Genomic DNA, 17,721 nt, shown 5'->3' on the forward strand with positions numbered 1-17,721 from the left:
ACTCAGAGCTCGCCTGCAGCCACTCCTCCACAGCGCTGCTCTGCAGATGTGCCGACACCCACACCGCGGCCCTTCTCCCCAATAAAGAGATCACTCACACTCCACCCCACGGTGCTGTGTCAAAGAGTTGTGTCACTCACCTCCGGGTCCCATTCCTGTGTCTGGTCCTCCACAACCCACAGTAAGCACACCCAAAAAACGATAATGGAGGCGGTGAGGGTTCTGGAGCCTAAGTCTTATGGGGAGTGGCTGAGGGAGCTGGGATTGTTAAGTCTGGAGAAGAGGAAGCTGAGGGAAAATATTGTTGTTCTCTACCACTCCCTGAAAGGAGGCTGTAGTGAGGTAAAGTTGGTCTCTTTTCCCACATACGAAGCGAGAGGTGAGAGATGACGACCTCAAGTTGTGCCAAGGGAGGTTCAGATTGAATATCAGGAAAAAAATGGTCAGGCATTGGAACACGATGCCCAGGGAGGTGGTGGAGTCATCATCCCTGGAGGTGTTGAAGAAATGTGGGACATGATGTAGTGGGCAACACCGAATCACAGAATCATAGAATCACCGAGGCTGGGAGAGAACTCCCAAGATCACTGAGCCCAACCATCTACCTACATCAACGTTTCCCCACTAAATCAAGTCCCTCAGTGCCACATCGAAACGTTTCTTGGCGGTAAGCGGACAGTTGGACTCGATGATCCCAGAGGTCTTTTGCGACATTAAAGATTGCATGATTCCACGCTTTCACAGAGGGCTTTATTCTGGTGTCTACACCCTGTGCTGAAGGAAGAATTTCCCCCAGTAGCGTCCCTTCAGCTTCAGGTCGTAGGGGCTGAGGTACCTGCGCATGCCCAGCATGTTGGCAGTGACGACTCGCTCGAAGGTCCAGGGGTTCTGGTTGTTGCGCCTCTTCTCCTCCTCCTCCTCCTGCATCTGCTGAAGGCTCTGTCGGCTGACAGCAACAGCAGGGAAGGGCAGCTTGCGGGCCACCTGCGTGAGGAAGGGCTTCACCTCATCGAACTCGCAGCGCCCACCAACCTCCACCACGAGCCGTCCACTCTTCACCGCTGTCACGTAGCGGTCGATGGGGCCCTTGCCGCCCCCCATGCGGTGTCCAAGGCTCTTCTTTGTTAGTGGCTTGTAGGGGGCTGGCACACGCCAGATGGCAAACATGTTCTTGGGGTCCATGCCGCGCCCGATGGTCAAACGTATCATCTCCAGGTGGCCCCAGTGCAGGTAGCCACCCCCCAGCGCCTGTGGGAGGATGGCAAGGGCTGAGGGCTGAGCAACAGAGGTGCTCCAAACACCACCGACCACAGCCCGGTGCTCACCAGGATGCCGTACTGCCCCTTCGTGAAGTCAGTGGCCACGTGGGAGGGCCCGCGGATATCCCGGAGCTGCCGTGGTTCCCGCCGGGCTTTGGGCACTGCCGGCACCTTCTCCATGAATTTCAACTTCGGCCTCTCCGGGAGCGTGATGCCTGGCAGGGAGGGAAAGCGCGGGGATCACGGGGTAACAGCAACGAGCGACCATATCCCCGCAGGGCCGCCCGCAGCCGCCGAGCCCGGCACTTACCGCTGTAGTCAGGGGGCAGCACGAGCTTCTTAAGGCCTGCCCGGGGGACGGCGCTGCCGCCGGGGCCTAAAGGCACAGCGAGCGCTCAGGGCCGGGCCGGGGGCACCAGGAAGGCCGCCCCCGGGCACCGCCGCACGCCTCGCCCCCTCCCCCATCCTCGGGACCCCTCCCGCCTACCCCACAGTCCCCCTCTGGTCCCTCCCGTGTCCCCCCCGACCTCCGCAGGCCGCCACCGGCCGCCCCAGCCGCCACCACCCCATGGCCGGAAGTGCCCGCGGGGCGCCGCCACCGGGTCCGTCCCGTCAGCCGCCCGGCCGGGAGCACTTCCGGTCGCCCCGCTCCTCCTTTCCCCCTCGGTCGAGGGGAAGGGAATGTGGGTTCCGGCTCTGAGAGGCGGCGCTGCCGGGCGCGGCTTTAAGGGACGATTGGGAAGGAGTAGGACGGTGTAGTCAGCAGAACCAGGAGACGAAAAAAAGAGGGAATCGCTCCAAGAGTTCAAAAGGACACTGCGAGGAAGACTTCATCCCAGAGTGAGCACCGGACGGGGAGGAAGACAGCGAGCCTTCATCCACCGACCACCTAAGGAAGCCAAAGCGCAGGCGTCGGGGGGGAGGGATGAAAACAATGAATATGTGAACGGATATCACGTAGCCTGTTGAATAGGTATGAGCTTGACTGACAAACGTGTAACGCTTCTGCTGCTAGGCGTGCAGCCTTGGTGGAGCTATCCCCCTTGCACCTGACGCCGAGTAAACATAGCTGCTTTATAACCTAACTCTGGGTTATAGAGTTTGATTCCGTAAATGAACACAAGGAAGAACGTGCTGCAAATGAGTCTTTATTGCCACGTCGCTGTCCCAGCAGGGCTGCTGCTCCCCTGGTGCCGTCAGTAGGTGCTGAAGACAGCCTGGATGTGCTCCCCGTTGTGTGGCTTGTATGTGCCAACCCCTGCCGTGGGGCATTGGTGTGAGGCTGGGGCTCCTCCCCACCGCAGCCCCCACCAACCCCCAGTGCTGCCCACCTTCGTCCAGTGCCTCCTGGCCGCTGAAGAACTGCCAGTAGGTCCTGTCAGCCTCACTGCCGGCCAGCCCGTGGATGGACACCACCATTGGGCCCCAGAATGTTGTCTTTGTCTTGAAGCTGTGGGCCGCATGGGTGGTGGGACTGGCGCCCGACGGGCAGTGGGTTGGGGCCCAGGTGGTGACATTACTCTGTCACGGCCCCCGTTGCTCACCTGAAGTTGGTGGGGTCGGCCTTTTCTGCCGCCTTCAGCACGTCCAGCAGCACAGAGCCAGCTGGGACATCCACCGTGATGTTACAGTTGAATTTTTCTCCCCTCAAGTGGTTGATGATGGTGTAGGTCACTGTAATGTTGGGTCCCACTGGGAGAGTATAACAGGGACAATGAATTCATTGTCTCAAAGGGGAAACTTGTCCGACGAGGAAGTAAGTAGAAATAAGTTATCGCAAATATGCAAAGAATGAGTGAAAACATAGCAGTGTGACCACAGCTACGTCAAGTGCACGGCAATGGCTGGTGTCAACATAATGGGAATGGAACTTTAGTCTCGTTAAAGGCTAATGAGATACCAAAATCCACATCCGTCAGCATGGAAATGAGATTATAATGCGATAGTAGCCACATCCTCCAGGTGTGGACTCTTCCAGCCCGATAAGCTGAAAACCCACTTGGAGTAATCAATTAGAAACTATAAGGAGTGTAGGGTGGGGGCCACGTGGGGCCGGAGGCAGACAATACCTTCCCGAGTTGTCCTTTCTGGGCTCGGGGTCGGGTCCATCTGTGGGCTAGTGGTTGTGGATGCTTCAGTGCTGCAGCGCAGGCTGGCAGAATCCAGGTAGGTTCTGCCCACCAGGGCTGGCAGTGCCTGGGCGACGGCCATGGGCTGCTGCAGGTGATGTTTGGTGATGGCAGCCACAGGCTGGGTGCAGTCCCACACCCGCGGGGCGTAGAAGTCGCCGGCAGCCAGCAGCAGCTGCATGGCCAGGCCTGTGCTGTAGATGTTCCCAATTATGCCTTTTTCCTCTGACTGCTTGTTGAGGAAGCCGTTGGCCACCTCTGAGAGTGTTGTGTTCAGCAGGTTCTGCACGTCTTGGAGCTCAGTCCGGTTGTAGTCACACACCAGTGCCAGTGCCATCATGGCCTGGTTGTCTGCGTAGTAACACTGTCACTGCCTGCTTGGCACAGACAGAGCCGTGTGGAGTGCAGTGCAGGAGCGGGGAGACCCTTACCCACAGAGAGCTGTTCCTGGGAACTCAGCAGCTTCCTGGCCAGGATGACGGCTGCATTCTGGTAGCCACCTGCCCCCACCACGCACAGCGCTTGTGCGTCCAGCCCCACACTGAACAGCGTGCTCACTGGTATGCCCACCAACTCTGCAGAATTACAGGGTTCCATCAGCCAGCATGGGCTGAAGCACCGTCCCTGCTCTGCCGTGTGCCACTCTAAGCCCCATACCCATGTTTGCCAGCTCCTTGTCGGTCTTCTCCTGTAGGATGCTGACCAGATCGACGCTCTGCCCGTTTGCCTCTACGTGTCTCGGGTCACAGCAGGAGGAGAGCAGGGCCAGAGTGTACAGGGCCACCTGGCCCGAGGACATATCTGTGGGGACAGAGAGTGGCCGGGGCACGCAGGAGCTGGGACCCTAACCCACTGTGCCCAGACTATGGGACAGCCTACTCCACGACACTGATGCCCCTGGCTTCTGCGTCGGCCCCTGAGGCACCCTCCTACCTTTTGCTTGCTCCACTGCTGTCTCCTTGATCTGTTTGAGCAACAGCTGCTGGGCATCACTGCTCTTGTCTCCAGCCAGGCTGAGGGCCAGCAGCACACTGGGGTTGGGCAGCTCGCTCTGCGTCGCCGAGTCACGCAGTATCCCCAGCATCCGGGCACGCTCCTGGGTGTTGATGACTGCAGCAAGAGGGAGCAGACCGGGACGTGCTGGGCACCCCGTGTGTCCCCTGCTGGGTTTTGCACCCATTCTCCTCGCTGACATCCCCACAACACTCACTGCAGTCTGGTGGAACCGTGCCTGCCACCCCACGGCCTGCGAGTGCCAGAAGCACGCCGATGCTGAGTGCCACGCCGAGCATCCTCAGGACCTCAGTGCCAGCAGTGCCTGTGTGACGCCACAACCTCTCTGCTCTTAGCTGCCTCCAGCAGTGCTGTGGTGACCTTCTGCTCCCTATATATGTGCCTGGCCCTGGCACCCAAGGGTGGTGCTCGCTGACCAATGGGGTTGTGGTGCAGCAGGGGAGTGGCCCTTTCCCTTGGCACTGGGACCAGCGGTACGGGGTCAGGACCAGACAAACAAGTCTGGTGCCTGGCACTGGTCTCACTGGCTGTGTCCATGCATTGCTGTTCTGCCAGCAAAGGAGCCCTGAGATGTCCATCTCTGGAACGTGCTGGCCACACTCTGGAAGCTGGGACTCAGCCCTGTGCCATCAAGTAGTTGCTAAGAGGAGATGCAACGGTGGCACTGAGCCCTCCGGGGTGCCATGTGTTCCTCAGCGGTGGTCTGACCTGCGCTGCAGTGATGTTGGTGTTGGGGATGGTGCAGTGGTGATTGGTTCCTCCTGAATATGACAGTGCACAGGCAGAGCAAGGGGCTCTCCCTCTGCTTCATCACCAACGGAGCAGGGGCTGGGATGGGGATAGTGGGAGGACCACCTGTCCTCCTTTCCCTCAATACAGAGGTGCCCTCCCCTGCCCCAGCAGCCCCAGCAGCATGGACCTTCAGGGCCGGGGGGGGGGTGGGGGGGGGGCGGCCTCTTTTCACCGCAGCCTTCCCCGCAGGGAGGAGATGTTCCTGTGCCTAATGGCTTTGATGGAGCTTTCTTCCAGGAACTCACTTCGAGCCGCTGTAAACAGAACAAAGAGACAAAGAGGGCTTGTTGGGTTTTTTTGTTTGTTTGTTTGTTTATTGGTTTTGTGGGCTTTTGGTTGGTTGGTTGGTTGGTTTTTAGGGGGAAGGGGGTTCTGAGCACTCAGCTCCCGCCCCCCCCCCCTCCCATCTCATTTGTCCCCCGTTTGCTCCAGCAGCAGCACGCACACCTCGGACCCTCCCGACGGTCACGCGTGGCTGCCCCCTGACATCACGGGGAAGGCTCCAATCGCTGGAGCGGGGGCGGCCCCCAGTGCTCGGGGCCGGGAGCGAGCGGGGAGGGCGGGGGGGGGCGGGGGGGGGCGGGGGGGGGGGTGGAAGATGTAGATGGAGCCGGGGGGGGCTCCGCTGGCGGCTCTGTCTCCATGCAGGGGATGGGGACGCTGCGGCTGGGGAGCCGTGCTGTCATGTATACGGCCGAGACCCTGCCCAAGGGCAAGAACCGAGTGATGGGGGTGAGTTGGGAGTGATGGGGGGAGGGGGGGATTCCCATCCCTATGACACCCCCGTATCCCCGTTACAACTCCTCCTACCCCTGCTGTACCTCTCCAAGACGCCCCCACCCTTAGCATCCCTGAGAGGTTCCCCATCCCCACGGGTGTCCCCAGACCTTAGTGTTGGTGGGGGGAACACGGACCCTTTCTCCCTCTCCCTTCCCGTGCTCCTTGGTAAGGGAAGCTCCCGTTGCGGCTGGGGGAATAGAGGGGTTAATCCTAGGCGTGGGGGGCTGGGGGCACTGAGCAGGCACTGAGGGGTTAACCCTTGGCTTGGAGGTGGGAGGATGAGGAGCACAGGGGCTCTGTGCCTCCCCCATCATACAATGCAGCAGGGACGGAGTCCACAGATATGGGAATCCTTTCCTAAACTACAGGGTTGGAGCCCTCGGGGTTGAGCCCCTAAAGCTCAGGGGTTGCCCTGGGGGGGCCCAGCCCTGACCCGCCATCCCCTCAGACTATCCAGATCATGACTGGCTTCATGCACATTGGCTTCGGTATCGTCCTGACCACACTCACCAATGTCTACACCTCCATCTTCATCATCGGCGAGATCCCCTTCTTGGGCGGCGTGTCTGTGCGTAGCATGGGGCTGGGGGCTGCCTGCCAGCCCCCAGTTTCTCTGGAGTCGGGGTGCTAGGGGGGTGGGGGGGGTGTTCTATGGGTCTGTTGACACAGGACTGAGTGCCCCCCTCCCCTCTCCTGGTGCAGTTCATCATCTCGGGCTGCCTGTCCATTGGGGCAGAGAAGAGTCCCACAGAGTGTGCGGTGAGTGACAGTTTCCCCCCACCCCCCCCACCCTCAAACCTGCAGTGGGAGGTGGGGGGCGGCACGTGCACGGGTGAAACCCACCGGGGCAAAGCTGCATCCCCATCTGAAACTTGTACTGAGGTTATTTCTGTCAATGAGCAATTGGAAGAGGGGAATGAAGCCAGCTGCAGCCCTTTTGCTGTGTCAGCAGCAGTGCTGAGGGAGCGCTGCAGTCCCGGTACCTACATCAGGGGTGGAACTTGGGGTGGTGCTGGGGCTGGCCCTGAGCTCTTACCCACCACAGCTTTGTGGCAAAAGGGCCAGGAAAAGCCTCTCCGTGCCTACAGGTGAAGGGCAGCCAGGCCATGAACATCATCAGTGCCATCTTTGCACTCCTGGGCATCGTCGCTTTCATCACTGACCTCAACCTCAACGGGCTGTACCGCTCCAGCAATGACTACTACAGCTACTTTGTCCTGGTATGTGGGGGCACAGATCTGTTCAGCCTTCTGGTGTCCTCTGCACCTCGGAGCACTTCCCTAGCCCTACTGGAGGCTTGGCTCTATCGGGGCTCCCATCACCCCACTGGCACCGTGCAGTTGCCTGATGGTTGGTGCCGTGGAGGTGCTTCACGTGCCCAGTTCTGCCTGAGCTCTGGAAAAGCAGCGAGGCAAAGAACACAGAGCAAGACCCCGGGCTGGTGGGAGATGGGGGGTGCCAAGCACTGGGCGCTGCTGATGGAACTTTCCCTTCTCTGGAGCTCGCAGGGAACGGCATCTCCATTGTGCTGCTCATCTTCACCATCCTGGAGTTTTGCATTGCTGTTGCCACTGCCAACTTCTGGTGCCGGGCAACACGCCTCAGCCCCAATGAGGTAGCAGCGGGGGGAGCAGCAGGCAGAGCGCAGGGTCCTCCGTGCCCCTGGCTGGGGATAAGCATGGCATGCTGTTTTTCCCCTCCAGGCCATGCTGATAGTGCCCAGCACCACCAGGGTGGACCTGGCCGTGGCTCAAGCAGAGCTGCCACAGCCGCCCAGCTACACGGAGGTGAGGGGGACTCAGGGAGGGCCGCACTGAGCCCCCAGCTCACTGTGCAACAGTCATCTCTGGGCTCTTCTCTTTCACAGCTGGCAGCCCCTGAAGTATAGCTGGGCAGAAAGCATGTCCTGGCAGCCACCTGCAGCCCCAGGGCATCGCACCTCCTCTTGCTGCTCTGCAGGCAGGGGCATGCTTGTAGCCCCTGAACCTTGCCCCCTGTCCCCCCGACTTCCTGACCCCCATACCCCACCCAGCTCTCACCTCCTGGCTGCTCTGGGGAGGGACAGGGGGTGGTCCTGCCCTACTGCCCCAGGCAGGTGCTGGGAGCTGTCAGCTCAGCCCCTGCTGGCTTCACTTTCTCTTGAAAATAAAATAATAAAATGCTGTGGCCAGACCTGGCTCTGCTCCTTCAGTGTGTGTGTGTGTGTGGGGGGGAGGTTTACAGCTCCTAATGGATTTCAGTTCTCTATCCCCTGCTGTGGGGGCTTGAGCTAAGGAGACGCCGTGGGGACGAGCCTCTCAGCAAAGGAGGATTCCTTGGAGAGCGTTTTGCACCATCCTCCAGGAGGAGTTTTGGGTCAAGTTCCATGTTTTCTTGCTCATTTCACCACCCCCCTCCCACTGCTTACACCATTCAGCCAAAACCTCATGGATTATTCACTCACTCTCAGTTATTTCTGGGCCCGGTGCTGAAAAAATAATGAGCCGGTTTGGGAGGAGAAGCCCCAGAGGTGGGGGGAGTGCAGGGGGAAAGGACTGCACTGCCTGTGCTGTGCTCACAGTGCAGTCAGCTCTCACTCCCAGGGGTCCCCCCCGGGCCCACCCAGCTCCACACCGGTGTCTTGGTGACACCGTGCCCAGCACCCTTTGTGGGGTCCCTACTGCCAACCACGACCAGCTGGGAACCTGTACCCACCTTGGCTCCTGGCCAGCTGCATCCTGGGTGAAAGTAGATGGGGAAGCAGCTGGGACAGGCTTTCAGGAGCAGTGCCACAGTTACAGGGTGTAGAGATGAAAGCCAGCTCACCCTGGTTTTTTTTGTTTTTTTTTTCTTTGCTGGAGGCTGCCCCAGAAAACGTGACTTCCTCCTTAAGTAACCGGTGCTCTGGAGAAATAGCTGAATTTTGTCTTTTGGTATTTTTATGGGGATATAAAGTTTTTCACAGGAAGCAGAAACTTGCTGTGAAAAGCATTTACCCATCGTGACTTGTTTGCCTTGGAAAAAGCAGGGATTTGGATCGGAAAGAGCCTGCAGCACGCAGGGTTTGCTGCTTCCCTGCATCTGCTCAGCCAGATGCCTGTGAGCCTCACCAAAATATATTGTAACATCCTACCTTGGGCTCCCGCCATCCCCAGCTGGGCCTGGCTTGATTTAGAAAGAGAAGAATGCTTTCTCCACGTATCCCTCTTTCACAAATGGGCTTTAAGGCCCCCACTGCTGGGATGAGAGCTGTCACAGTTTGCTTCCAGCTGAAACTCCAGGAATGCTTTCAGAGCCTGAAAGCACGGATCTGGGAGGAAATCCACTATAGCGAGTGGCTTCAGCTGGGAATGCAAGCTGCTGCTGCTCTTGACAGGGGACACCACGTGTACAGAGGATAAATACGGGATACGGGCGTTTCCACGGGTGCCGAAGCATCCTCAGGTAACCAAGCACAAAGAGCCACCAGGAGCACAGCTGACAGGCAGAACCCTCCCATCTCTCACCTGGGGAGTTGTGTCCAGGGATGAGACATAACTGTGGGGAACCACCCCTTCTCCAGACCCCAAGTGTCTTCCCCAGAAGGATGTCGCCAAGGGGACACTTTCTGGGCTCATTTCCACACAGAAGCCACCCTCTCCCATCCTGCACGCCGATCCGTGGTCACCACCCCTTTGGAAATATGCCTAGCAGAAAGCAGTGGATCATGGGGATGTGTGACAAAGCAGCCTTGTCCCAAGCTCTCTGTGAACCAAGGCAGAGAGGGGAGGAGTTGCTGGTCCCCCGTGCATGTAAGGATGCTGAGAGGTAGCCCCCATGGGCTCACAGTCAGGACAGAGCAGGTGTCCCAGCTCTAGGGCCAAAGAAAAGCAAGAGGTGCTTCTAAAAGCTGCTTTTGGGATGCAGCCCTGTGTCTTTCCCCAGCTGCAGGGGACACTGATTTCCTGGGGCAGGATCCCCGCTGTCCTGGCTGTTCTTCCACGTGGGGAGGAAGTGGCTGTTTTCTGGCAGAGCCAGAGCACGGTGGCCTGAGCAGGGAGGAAGGGGCCACGTGGGTGCCCTTCGGGAGCTCTCGCCTTGTGCTGTGGCTCTGTTCCCAGTCTGTGCTCTCATTTCCTATTGGAAACGACTGCATCCCCCTTCCCTTTGACAGTGGAGCAAGCCCCCCAGCTCGTGATTGTGGGTGGACTGCCATCAGCGGGGACAAACACACACAGTCGAGGTGGCTGGGAGGGAGGGAGAGCCCTGAGAAGCACACAAAAAAGCAGCAGACGAGGCTCCCTAGGACTGACAGAGTTTAGGCCACGTGTCGGTTTGCTCCCACGTGTCCCATAAGGAAAGCACCAGCCAGGGGTGATTTCTCTGATCACTGAAGCCTACTGTGGGCACTCAAGGCGGGTTCATTTGTGGGTTCTGCAGCCTCTCTTCCTCCTGTTGGCAAAGCTGCCTCATTGAGCAAGAGGGGCCTGACAGCACTTCCGCAAACAAACTTCCTCTGCGGAGCAAAGGGCAGCGGCACCGCAGCCCCTACACTCCACCAAAACTTCCCAAGGGACCAGGAGCAGCGGAGGCATAAGCCAGGCTAAGTGAGGTACAGGGTGCAGGACGGGGCACGGAGTGCGGGACGGGATGTGGGATGTCCCCGTTGGGGTGGCAGCACTCCTCACACGGACCAAACTCAGGCCCAGCCCCATCCCCGGGCCTCTGCAGGTAATGGCAACCACGGTGACAGAATCCGGTGGCGTGCGGATCATCACGGAGGTCATCTCGGCCACGGACCCACGGGCAGCCCAGCTGGCCTCCAGCTCCAACCAGCCCACCGTGTCGTCTTTCCAAGTCAGTGGCTTCAGGAAAGCACAGCCCAAAGTGCTGGGGGTGAGTCTGCGGCGTGGTAGGGTCACATCCCCTTGGCATCCTGCTGCTGGTGGTGGGATCTGGCTGGGACGAGGCAAATGGCAATGCTGATCTTTGCCAACCCTCTCTCCTGTCCTTTCCCAGACCATTCATATCGTCACCGGCATCATCCACTTGTGCTTTGGTATCATTCTGACCTGTGCAGAGAACAACAGCGTCCTTTCTCTTCCTGTGGCCAGCGGAGTCTTCTTCTGGCTCGGGCTCCTGGTACGCAAGGGCATGCTTGGGCTTCAGACCCTTACTGCCCCAGAGATAGGGGGCTGGATTCCTTGTTATGGGGGGCTTCTTGTATACCCCACGTCCACTATTCTTTCTGTGGCTGGAGAGTCTGTGAGGGCAGACCTGAACACTGCAGGGGCTCCGGGATGGGTGATGAGAAGCCGTGCCTAACGGCTGCCTCTCTCCCTCCTCTGTTTTCCGAGCAGCTCCTGGTTTCAGGCTCCCTCCTGGTGGAAAGCGAGAAAAGAGAAAACATCCTGCTGGTAAGGGCCTCGCGTGGCTGCTGCTCACAGCCTCCAGGAGAGACACATCCTTGTAGAGTGACCCTTCTTGGTATGAACCATGCAGGTGAAGGTGTGTTGCGTGGCCAACGCCGCCGTCATCCTCAGCACGCTGATGGCCATGCTCATACACGCGGTGGCCATCACCCACAGCATCCCCGGCTGCAGCAGCACTGCCAGCATGCCAATCCTGTTGAGGCAGGAATGGTGCTTCAACGCCGAGACCAAGGTAGAGCCCAGGGCTGGGGGGAGCCGCGCGTGGCGTGGGGCAGCAGGGTGCTAGCTGCCTTCCTTCCATCAGGCTCTGAGCAATGGCTTCGACTCCATCCTCATCCTCTTCGGCCTGCTGGAGTTCTGCACAGCCGTGGCGGCCCTGGCCTTTGGCTGCACCGCCATCAAGCAGTACAGTTACACACGCATGGTAAGGGCTCTGCTCCAGCGCATCTCTTCCTCCACAGGCCCTGGCATCGGCCCTAAGGTTTCTTCTCTCCCTCTCCAGGTGCTGTAGTGAACCCCACACCATCTTCGGGTGCAGGGCCGGATCACACTTAGCCCTCAGCAGCAGCAGCAGCCCCAAGCACCCCTAAAACCTCCTAAAAACAAATAAACGCCTCTCCCTCAGCCAAGGCTTCGCGTTTCTCGAGGAGCCGGGCAGCACTCCGCCAGGCCTAGGGGCGCTGCCCGCCACCAACATGGCGACCAATGCCCGACCCGAGGGGGCGCTGCCCGCCACCAACATGGCGACCTCTGCCCGACCCGAGGGGGCGCTGCCCGCCACCAACATGGCGACCTCTGCCCGACCCGAGGGGGCGCTGCCCGCCACCAACATGGCGGCTGTGGAGGCGGATGTGAATCGGAACTGAGGCTGAGCGGCGCAGTGCGTTGTGATGTCATCGCTCGGCGCCGCGAGGAAGGCGCCGCGTGGAGGATGGAGGGCTGCGGTACAGCGGCGGCTCCGGGCCCGGAGGGGCCAAGCGGGGGGGGCTCGGCTCCCGATCTCTCCCTGACTTCCACCTCCGGTCCGGTCCCTGAAGTTCCCCGGGCTCCAGCCCGCCGCAAGGCCGCCAAGAAGCGGAAAGAGGCCGTGGTGGCCATCCCCCGGGGCAGGCCCAAGTCGGGGCGGGTGTGGAAGGACCCGGGCAGGAAGAGGTGGGGATGAGGAGTGGACGTGGGGTTTCCAGGCCGTCGGAGGGGCGGGGGGGGTACGGGGCTGCGGTGGGTAAGTTGCCCCAGGAGGACTCAGGGGTGGTACCCGAGCGGTCAGGAGCTTTACGGGTGGCCGAGGTGCTGTTTGGGGTCAGAGGAGTGGGAGCTGTGACTGGGGGCTTGTAGGCTCCGGAGAATTTGGGGAGGGCCTGGGGTTTGGGGGTGGGACTGCCTCTCCCCGTTACAGCCCCACCTACCCGCCCAGGTTCTCGCTCATGGTGAAGGACAAACCCCTTCGCACTTCATGGGAGCAAAAGCTGAAGGTGCGGCAGGAGAAGAAGCTTGTGCAGGACTTGGCACGGCAGCTGCAGGAGGCGAAGCAGAGGGAGAGAGAGGTAATGGGGAGCTGAGTTTGGAAGCCGGTCCGGCTCCTTCCACGTCGCCATCTCACCCTCCCCATGGCACAATCTCACACCTTTGTCGCTCATCCCAGCTCTGCAGCAAGCACAAAGCCTGCCTCACGCCAGACCCTATTGAATCCCCCACTGTCCTGCCAGCTCCATGCCGTGACAGTCAATTGCTGCAAGTTGTTGATTTGAGATAAATTCAGCTCGAGCCTCGTGGAGGGTGGGGAAGGAAAAAGTGTTGATGTCTCAATCCCGTGTGGCAGATTTCTGCGTGCACAGGCACGGTTATAGCCCTGCAGCTCCTTGTCTGGCCCCTCTGCTCCCAGTGGCCTAGATTTAAGGCTGGAGGGTGGGAGCTGCAGGGACATTCTGGTGCTGCTCCCGCAGGAGAAGAAGCGTCGACGGGAGGAAAACCTCAGACGGCGTCTGGAGAATGAACGGAAGGCAGAGATTGTTCAAGTGGTAAGTACAGAACTGAATGCTGAGCTCTAGTTTGGTTCAGTTTCTGCTCCAGTTCCTCTCTGGCTCTAGGAGGGCTGGTGGAGTGCACTTGCATATCCCCATAAGATCACTCTGAGGGTGACCCGTGAGGTGACAGAGCAAGGCACGTGGGGTACCAGTGGTGCTCCAAGCATGTGAGGCTTTGATAGGGCTTCTCTACCTTGAAGAAAGCTGGGGGTGGTGGTATAAAGGCGATGATTATCTCCTGTTCCTTCCCCCCCTACACAAGAACTGGGGGAGCCTGGAGACATTCCTGGGGGTTTCAGGCTGAAAAGCTGCCTTTCCATCTGCCTGAAATCTGCCTCCTTCTGCCCCTCAGATCCGCAACCCAACGAAGCTCAAGCGGGCAAAGAAGAAGCAGCTGCGCAGAGTGGAGAAGCGGGACACGCTGGGCATGCTCCAGAAGGCGCCCGTGCGGCGCAAAGCAGCTGCAGAGTGAGGCTGCTGTCTTCTGGTCTTGCTGCTGTCTGGGTCCTCAGCTCCGAATGGACAGCAGGATCCAGAAAAGGATCCAGCTGCTGTGCGCCTTGTCTTGTGAAACCAGGTTGTTGTCAGTGCCTGGACTGAGACCTGCCCAAATCCGCGTTTTCTTCATTAAAAGCAAAGAGGAATTGCTCCAGCCTTGCTCCAGGGAGGCTGCTCTACCTCTGGGGTCACAGAGAGACCTCCTGCCCCTGGGGCACTGTTTCCTCTAGGAGTGTTGCAGAGGGAGAGAACACACCGCACCCTCCTGCCTCCCCTCTCGGGCTCGGGGACAGTGGGGAGGTGGGAGGAAGGAAGGGGCTTGGAGCTGAAGGTCCGTGTGCACCTTTTCACATTTGTGGTTAGATTACTTACCCTATGAATGGCCATTTCTGCGTTTTTTCCTGCTAGCCGTTTCCCTGCACTGAGCTGAAACGAGCAGCTGCTGGGGAGAACCATCCCTGTGCACCCTGAGCAGAGGGAAGCATGGGGAGTTAACTGTGTCTGCAGCATTTGTGGCTTCTCCACTGGGGCAGGTGGAGCTCCCCACTGCTGCATTGCCACTCCTTCAGCAGGGGAAGGGCTGATGGGCCTGCCATGGGGCGGGGCAGAGCTGTGGGTCATCAACCTCACGGCTGCATTCCTTTGCTCCCTGGGTTAATGATTGCTGTGGTGGTGGGGTGCTGCCAGTCCCCACGGCACAGCACTGACCTCACCTTCGCCCGCACCGTGGGGTAAGAGGGGCTCGGGTCCTTCCCACGTGGCTTTGGGACACGCAGAAGGTTTTCCAGTGTGGGGTGGGGCCGCGCAGGACTCCTAGCTCTACGGGAAAGGGCTGAGCACGGGGCAGTGGGTCTAGAGCTCACCGCAGCCCCCCCGGTGTAGCCAGTGCTGGGGAGAAGAGGTGGGGGTGGGTCCCTAGGGGTGGATCCTGGGTCCCTAGGGGTGGATCCTGGGTCCCTAGGGGTGGATCCTGGGTCCCTAGGGGTGGATCGTGGAGCAGCCCGCCAGCGTGACGGTGCCACGCTCCTGTCCCCAGGTGCACCATGGTGGAGGTGACGGTGACGCCGCGCTCCTCGCTGGCTGACCAGGCAGTGCAGGTGTTGGTGTGCGGGCTGGCTCCCTCCCAGCTGGTGACGCTGCGTGCCTGGCTGACGGACGAGCACGGCGAGCGCTTCCAAGCTCGTGCCTTCTACCGCTCCGACGGGGCGGGCACCGTGGATGCCGGGCGGCACGCTGCCCTGGGTGGCAACTACACCGGCGTCTGGCCCATGGGGCTTTTCTGGTTCCTGCAGCCCGACAGTCTCTTCAAGCGCCTGGTGAAGCGCGACGTGATGGGCAGCCCCTTCCTTGTCCACGTGGAGGTGTTTGATGGGCTCTGCCTCGTGTCGGGGCAGCAGGGCGAGCCTCTGGCCGCCTGCACCGCTGAGCGGTGGTATGTGAGCCCTGGTGTGCAGCGGGTGCCCATCCGTGAGGGGCGGGTGCGGGGGGCCCTGCTGCTGCCACCAGGTGAGTGTTGGGTGCAGGGGCGGTCCCAAAGGCTTCGGTCTCTGGCTCCCTGCCCTGGAGGTGGGATTGGGAGGGACTCCTTCTTGGGAAGCCCCCCAAGGCTGGGTTTGGGGTAACGGGCTGGTGGCAGGGTGGCCGGGTGGCACCCTTCAGGGTGAGGGGTTCCTTGCTACCTGCAGGCCCGGGGCCCTTCCCAGCGGTGATCGACCTGTTTGGGGGTGCGGGTGGCCTCATGGAGTTTCGGGCTGGGCTGCTGGCCAGCCGAGGCTTTGCGGTGCTGGCTTTGGCCTTCTTCGCCTATGAGGACCTCCCCAAAGCCCTAACCCAGCTTGACCTGGAGTACTTCGAGGAGGCTGTCGAGCTGCTCCTGCGGCACCCCAAGGTGAGTGCTGGGATGTGGCGGGTGGCCGCAGCAAACAGGGACGTGCTGATGAGTGAAGATGTCTGAATGACCAGGACCATCCTGGGTCCGGGAAGTCTTGGTGACCATGGTGTCCTGGTGGCCAGGGACATCGTCCTCATGACCGGGAGCGTCCTAGTGATCGGAATCACAGAACATCCCAAGTTGAAAGTGACCCACTGAATCCAATTCCTGGCTGAGCACAGGCCACCCCAGTGCTAGACTATGTATCTGAGAGCAGTGCTCCCGTGGCCAGGGCCGTCCTGAATGTGGGGGCATCCTGGTGACCAGGGATGTCCTGATGACCAGAGGTGCTGCCCTGGTGCACCAGGAGGTCTTGGTGACAGAGATGTCACGGCTTCCCCAGCGATCGTGGCTGTCCCAGTACCACCACCCACTCCTTCTCTCCCACTGCAGGTGCGAGGCCCGGGCCTAGGTGTCATTGGTGTGTCCAAAGGGGCTGAGGTGGCTCTGGCCATGGCCGCCTTCCTCCCACAAGTGGTGGCCACAGTGTGGATCAATGGCACAAGCTTCCTGTATGGCAACCCGCTGCTCTACAAGGGCCTCTGCATCCCTTCCATCCCCTACCAGACTGAGTGCATCCGCTTCACTGAGCTGGGTGCCATGGACAACTCGGCCATCTTCACCGACCCACGCAGCCCGACCTGCGGCGCCTCGGCCATCCCGGTGGAGAAGATCCGGGGCAAGGTGCTCTTCGTGGTGGGTGAGGCCGATCGCAGCTTCAACAGCAAGCTCTTTGCCCAGCTGGCCATGGCACGCCTGCCCCAAGATGCCTACCGCCTGCTGTCCTACCCGGGGGCCGGCCACCTCATCGAGCCCCCCGGCTCACCCCTCTGCAGCATCTCCAGCCTGCGGGGCAACCCCCTGCCTGTGGTGTGGGGTGGAGAGCCCCAGCCCCACGCCAGGGCGCAGGAGCACTCGTGGCAGGAGATCGTGCAGTTCTTGGAGCTGAATTTGAGCCCTGCTCCTGCCATCAAACTGTGAGCTGTTCAATAAAGGCAGTGGGCATAAAAGGCGTGTTGGGAGATAACGAGTCTCGTTGAAAATTAATGATGCCCTTTGCCCTGGGTGCGAGTGTGCTGGGCAAGGAGCAGCAGCAGTCGTGTTTCCTGGACCAAGCCCTGTGTGTGGGTCCCTTGGAGTGGGATTTTACGTCTAGAGCTGCTCTCCAAGAAAAGCAAAAACTGAGCCCAAGTCTTGTTGAGATATGTGCTCTCCTGGTGAGCTGAGTGTCTCCGTGCAGTCCTGGATCAGAAATAATTCTTTCTCCTCCCATGGAAGGTGAATGTTGCCCCCATGGGTGCCCAGCTCCAACAGCTGGGGCTTAGAAGGCTGAGCTCCAGGTCTCCTTGGGTCTGCATGGACCTGGGGCAGGTCTGGAGCCAGCTGTGGCCCCGAAGCAGGTGCTGGGGTCAGGGTGACAGAATTCAAGCTTTGCTAAGGGCAGGACCCAGAAGAGAAACTGGGGACTGCAGCGAGGGATTGCACGGGGGGAGCAGATTGAAATGCAGCTTTCAGCAGTGACCTGAGGGGAGCAAGGTCCTTCCCAGTCCCATGGAGCGCTCCCCACACTCCCAACGTGGGCACAACTTACCTCCAGGTTTTTGTGCCCCCCTCCACTGGGTGACACTGGGCACCCCAGCGGAGCTCAGCACTGCTGGCGATGGCACCGGAGCAGCGTGGGGTGACGCTGGAGCCGAGGGGTGGCCAGGGACCCCTGTGCCCTGCTGGGAGCAGCAGTCTCAATTCCCCATTCGCAGGAGCATTTCCTCGAGCCCATGACAGCTGTGGGGCACTGTGATCTCCAAACAACTTTCAGTTCCCCTGCAGCACCTCGAGTGGGGCAGAGTGACCTGGGTCTGTGCTTGGGGGCACCCCTGGCCATGAGAGCACTCGGACGGGGCTTGG

The 17,721-nt window shown here is 60.2% G+C and overlaps 6 protein-coding genes across 7 annotated transcripts; 4 read left to right on the top strand and 2 right to left on the bottom strand.

Annotated features, from left to right (window-relative positions):
• Positions 1-732: 732 nt before the first annotated feature.
• On the bottom strand, positions 733-1,829 carry MRPL16 (mitochondrial ribosomal protein L16). The gene is made up of 4 exons (XM_065755499.1): positions 1,787-1,829; positions 1,570-1,635; positions 1,326-1,474; positions 733-1,248 (listed from the first exon to the last, which is right to left on the bottom strand). Exons 1-4 carry the CDS (start codon positions 1,827-1,829, stop codon positions 763-765), a joined length of 744 nt encoding a protein of 247 aa, XP_065611571.1. The 3' UTR covers positions 733-762.
• Positions 1,830-2,391: 562 nt separating this feature from the next.
• Positions 2,392-4,736, bottom strand: CBLIF (cobalamin binding intrinsic factor). Its single transcript, XM_065755495.1, has 8 exons — positions 4,599-4,736; positions 4,322-4,498; positions 4,046-4,189; positions 3,820-3,963; positions 3,329-3,739; positions 2,804-2,951; positions 2,591-2,709; positions 2,392-2,517 (listed from the first exon to the last, which is right to left on the bottom strand). The coding sequence occupies exons 1-8, from the start codon at positions 4,678-4,680 to the stop codon at positions 2,456-2,458; spliced, it is 1,287 nt and encodes a 428-aa protein (XP_065611567.1). The 5' UTR covers positions 4,681-4,736; the 3' UTR covers positions 2,392-2,455.
• Positions 4,737-5,815: 1,079 nt separating this feature from the next.
• LOC136060974 (membrane-spanning 4-domains subfamily A member 12-like) lies at positions 5,816-8,077 on the top strand. The gene is made up of 7 exons (XM_065755778.1): positions 5,816-5,926; positions 6,423-6,542; positions 6,677-6,733; positions 7,063-7,194; positions 7,476-7,589; positions 7,678-7,761; positions 7,842-8,077. The coding sequence occupies exons 1-7, from the start codon at positions 5,837-5,839 to the stop codon at positions 7,860-7,862; spliced, it is 618 nt and encodes a 205-aa protein (XP_065611850.1). The 5' UTR covers positions 5,816-5,836; the 3' UTR covers positions 7,863-8,077.
• Positions 8,078-10,442: 2,365 nt separating this feature from the next.
• LOC136060828 (membrane-spanning 4-domains subfamily A member 15-like) lies at positions 10,443-12,230 on the top strand. The gene is made up of 8 exons (XM_065755627.1): positions 10,443-10,544; positions 10,664-10,828; positions 10,952-11,074; positions 11,293-11,349; positions 11,435-11,596; positions 11,669-11,788; positions 11,867-11,871; positions 11,990-12,230. The coding sequence occupies exons 2-8, from the start codon at positions 10,667-10,669 to the stop codon at positions 12,228-12,230; spliced, it is 870 nt and encodes a 289-aa protein (XP_065611699.1). The 5' UTR covers positions 10,443-10,544; positions 10,664-10,666.
• A 32-nt stretch (positions 12,231-12,262) lies between these two features.
• On the top strand, positions 12,263-14,040 carry CCDC86 (coiled-coil domain containing 86). Its single transcript, XM_065755501.1, has 4 exons — positions 12,263-12,516; positions 12,779-12,908; positions 13,308-13,382; positions 13,741-14,040. Exons 1-4 carry the CDS (start codon positions 12,296-12,298, stop codon positions 13,858-13,860), a joined length of 546 nt encoding a protein of 181 aa, XP_065611573.1. The 5' UTR covers positions 12,263-12,295; the 3' UTR covers positions 13,861-14,040.
• Positions 14,041-14,512: 472 nt separating this feature from the next.
• LOC136060975 (acyl-coenzyme A amino acid N-acyltransferase 2-like) lies at positions 14,513-16,813 on the top strand. Of its 2 annotated transcripts, none has more exons than XM_065755779.1 (4): positions 14,513-14,617; positions 14,923-15,392; positions 15,572-15,774; positions 16,210-16,813. In XM_065755779.1, the coding sequence occupies exons 1-4, from the start codon at positions 14,544-14,546 to the stop codon at positions 16,795-16,797; spliced, it is 1,335 nt and encodes a 444-aa protein (XP_065611851.1). In that variant the 5' UTR covers positions 14,513-14,543; the 3' UTR covers positions 16,798-16,813. The 2 variants fall into 2 exon arrangements, with proteins under 2 accessions (XP_065611851.1, XP_065611852.1); XM_065755780.1 differs by having other exon boundaries at positions 14,551-14,793.
• The last annotated feature ends 908 nt before the right edge of the window (positions 16,814-17,721 follow it).

This window comes from Cyrtonyx montezumae, unplaced genomic scaffold (assembly GCF_038088225.1).
Source record: "Cyrtonyx montezumae isolate F1298 unplaced genomic scaffold, pur_monq_1.0 scaffold_10, whole genome shotgun sequence".
In the NCBI taxonomy this organism is placed as follows: Eukaryota; Metazoa; Chordata; class Aves; order Galliformes; family Odontophoridae; genus Cyrtonyx; species Cyrtonyx montezumae.

Bases quoted from the DNA above. Each gene is read 5' to 3' on its own strand.
- MRPL16 (XM_065755499.1), bottom strand. From the start codon at position 1,829: ATGGGGTGGTGGCGGCTGGGGCGGCCGGTGGCGGCCTGCGGAG. The intron at 1,636-1,786 runs GTCGGGGGGGAC...CTGTGCCTTTAG, and splicing joins GCCGGTGGCGGCCTGCGGAG to GCCCCGGCGGCAGCGCCGTC. The intron at 1,475-1,569 runs GTAAGTGCCGGG...CCTCCCTGCCAG, and splicing joins GCTGCCCCCTGACTACAGCG to GCATCACGCTCCCGGAGAGG.
- CBLIF (XM_065755495.1), bottom strand. From the start codon at position 4,680: ATGCTCGGCGTGGCACTCAGCATCGGCGTGCTTCTGGCACTCGCAGGC. The intron at 2,710-2,803 runs GTGAGCAACGGG...TGCGGCCCACAG, and splicing joins GCCGACCCCACCAACTTCAG to CTTCAAGACAAAGACAACAT. The intron at 2,518-2,590 runs GTGGGCAGCACT...GCCCCACGGCAG, and splicing joins CCAGGAGGCACTGGACGAAG to GGGTTGGCACATACAAGCCA.
- LOC136060974 (XM_065755778.1), top strand. From the start codon at position 5,837: ATGCAGGGGATGGGGACGCTGCGGCTGGGGAGCCGTGCTGTCATGTAT. The intron at 6,734-7,062 runs GTGAGTGACAGT...CCGTGCCTACAG, and splicing joins AGAGTCCCACAGAGTGTGCG to GTGAAGGGCAGCCAGGCCAT. The intron at 7,762-7,841 runs GTGAGGGGGACT...TCTCTTTCACAG, and splicing joins AGCCGCCCAGCTACACGGAG to CTGGCAGCCCCTGAAGTATA.
- LOC136060828 (XM_065755627.1), top strand. From the start codon at position 10,667: ATGGCAACCACGGTGACAGAATCCGGTGGCGTGCGGATCATCACGGAG. The intron at 11,350-11,434 runs GTAAGGGCCTCG...TGAACCATGCAG, and splicing joins AAAGAGAAAACATCCTGCTG to GTGAAGGTGTGTTGCGTGGC. The intron at 11,597-11,668 runs GTAGAGCCCAGG...TCCTTCCATCAG, and splicing joins GCTTCAACGCCGAGACCAAG to GCTCTGAGCAATGGCTTCGA.
- CCDC86 (XM_065755501.1), top strand. From the start codon at position 12,296: ATGGAGGGCTGCGGTACAGCGGCGGCTCCGGGCCCGGAGGGGCCAAGC. The intron at 12,517-12,778 runs GTGGGGATGAGG...CTACCCGCCCAG, and splicing joins AAGGACCCGGGCAGGAAGAG to GTTCTCGCTCATGGTGAAGG. The intron at 13,383-13,740 runs GTAAGTACAGAA...TCTGCCCCTCAG, and splicing joins AGGCAGAGATTGTTCAAGTG to ATCCGCAACCCAACGAAGCT.
- LOC136060975 (XM_065755779.1), top strand. From the start codon at position 14,544: ATGATTGCTGTGGTGGTGGGGTGCTGCCAGTCCCCACGGCACAGCACT. The intron at 14,618-14,922 runs GTAAGAGGGGCT...TCCTGTCCCCAG, and splicing joins ACCTTCGCCCGCACCGTGGG to GTGCACCATGGTGGAGGTGA. The intron at 15,393-15,571 runs GTGAGTGTTGGG...TGCTACCTGCAG, and splicing joins GGCCCTGCTGCTGCCACCAG to GCCCGGGGCCCTTCCCAGCG.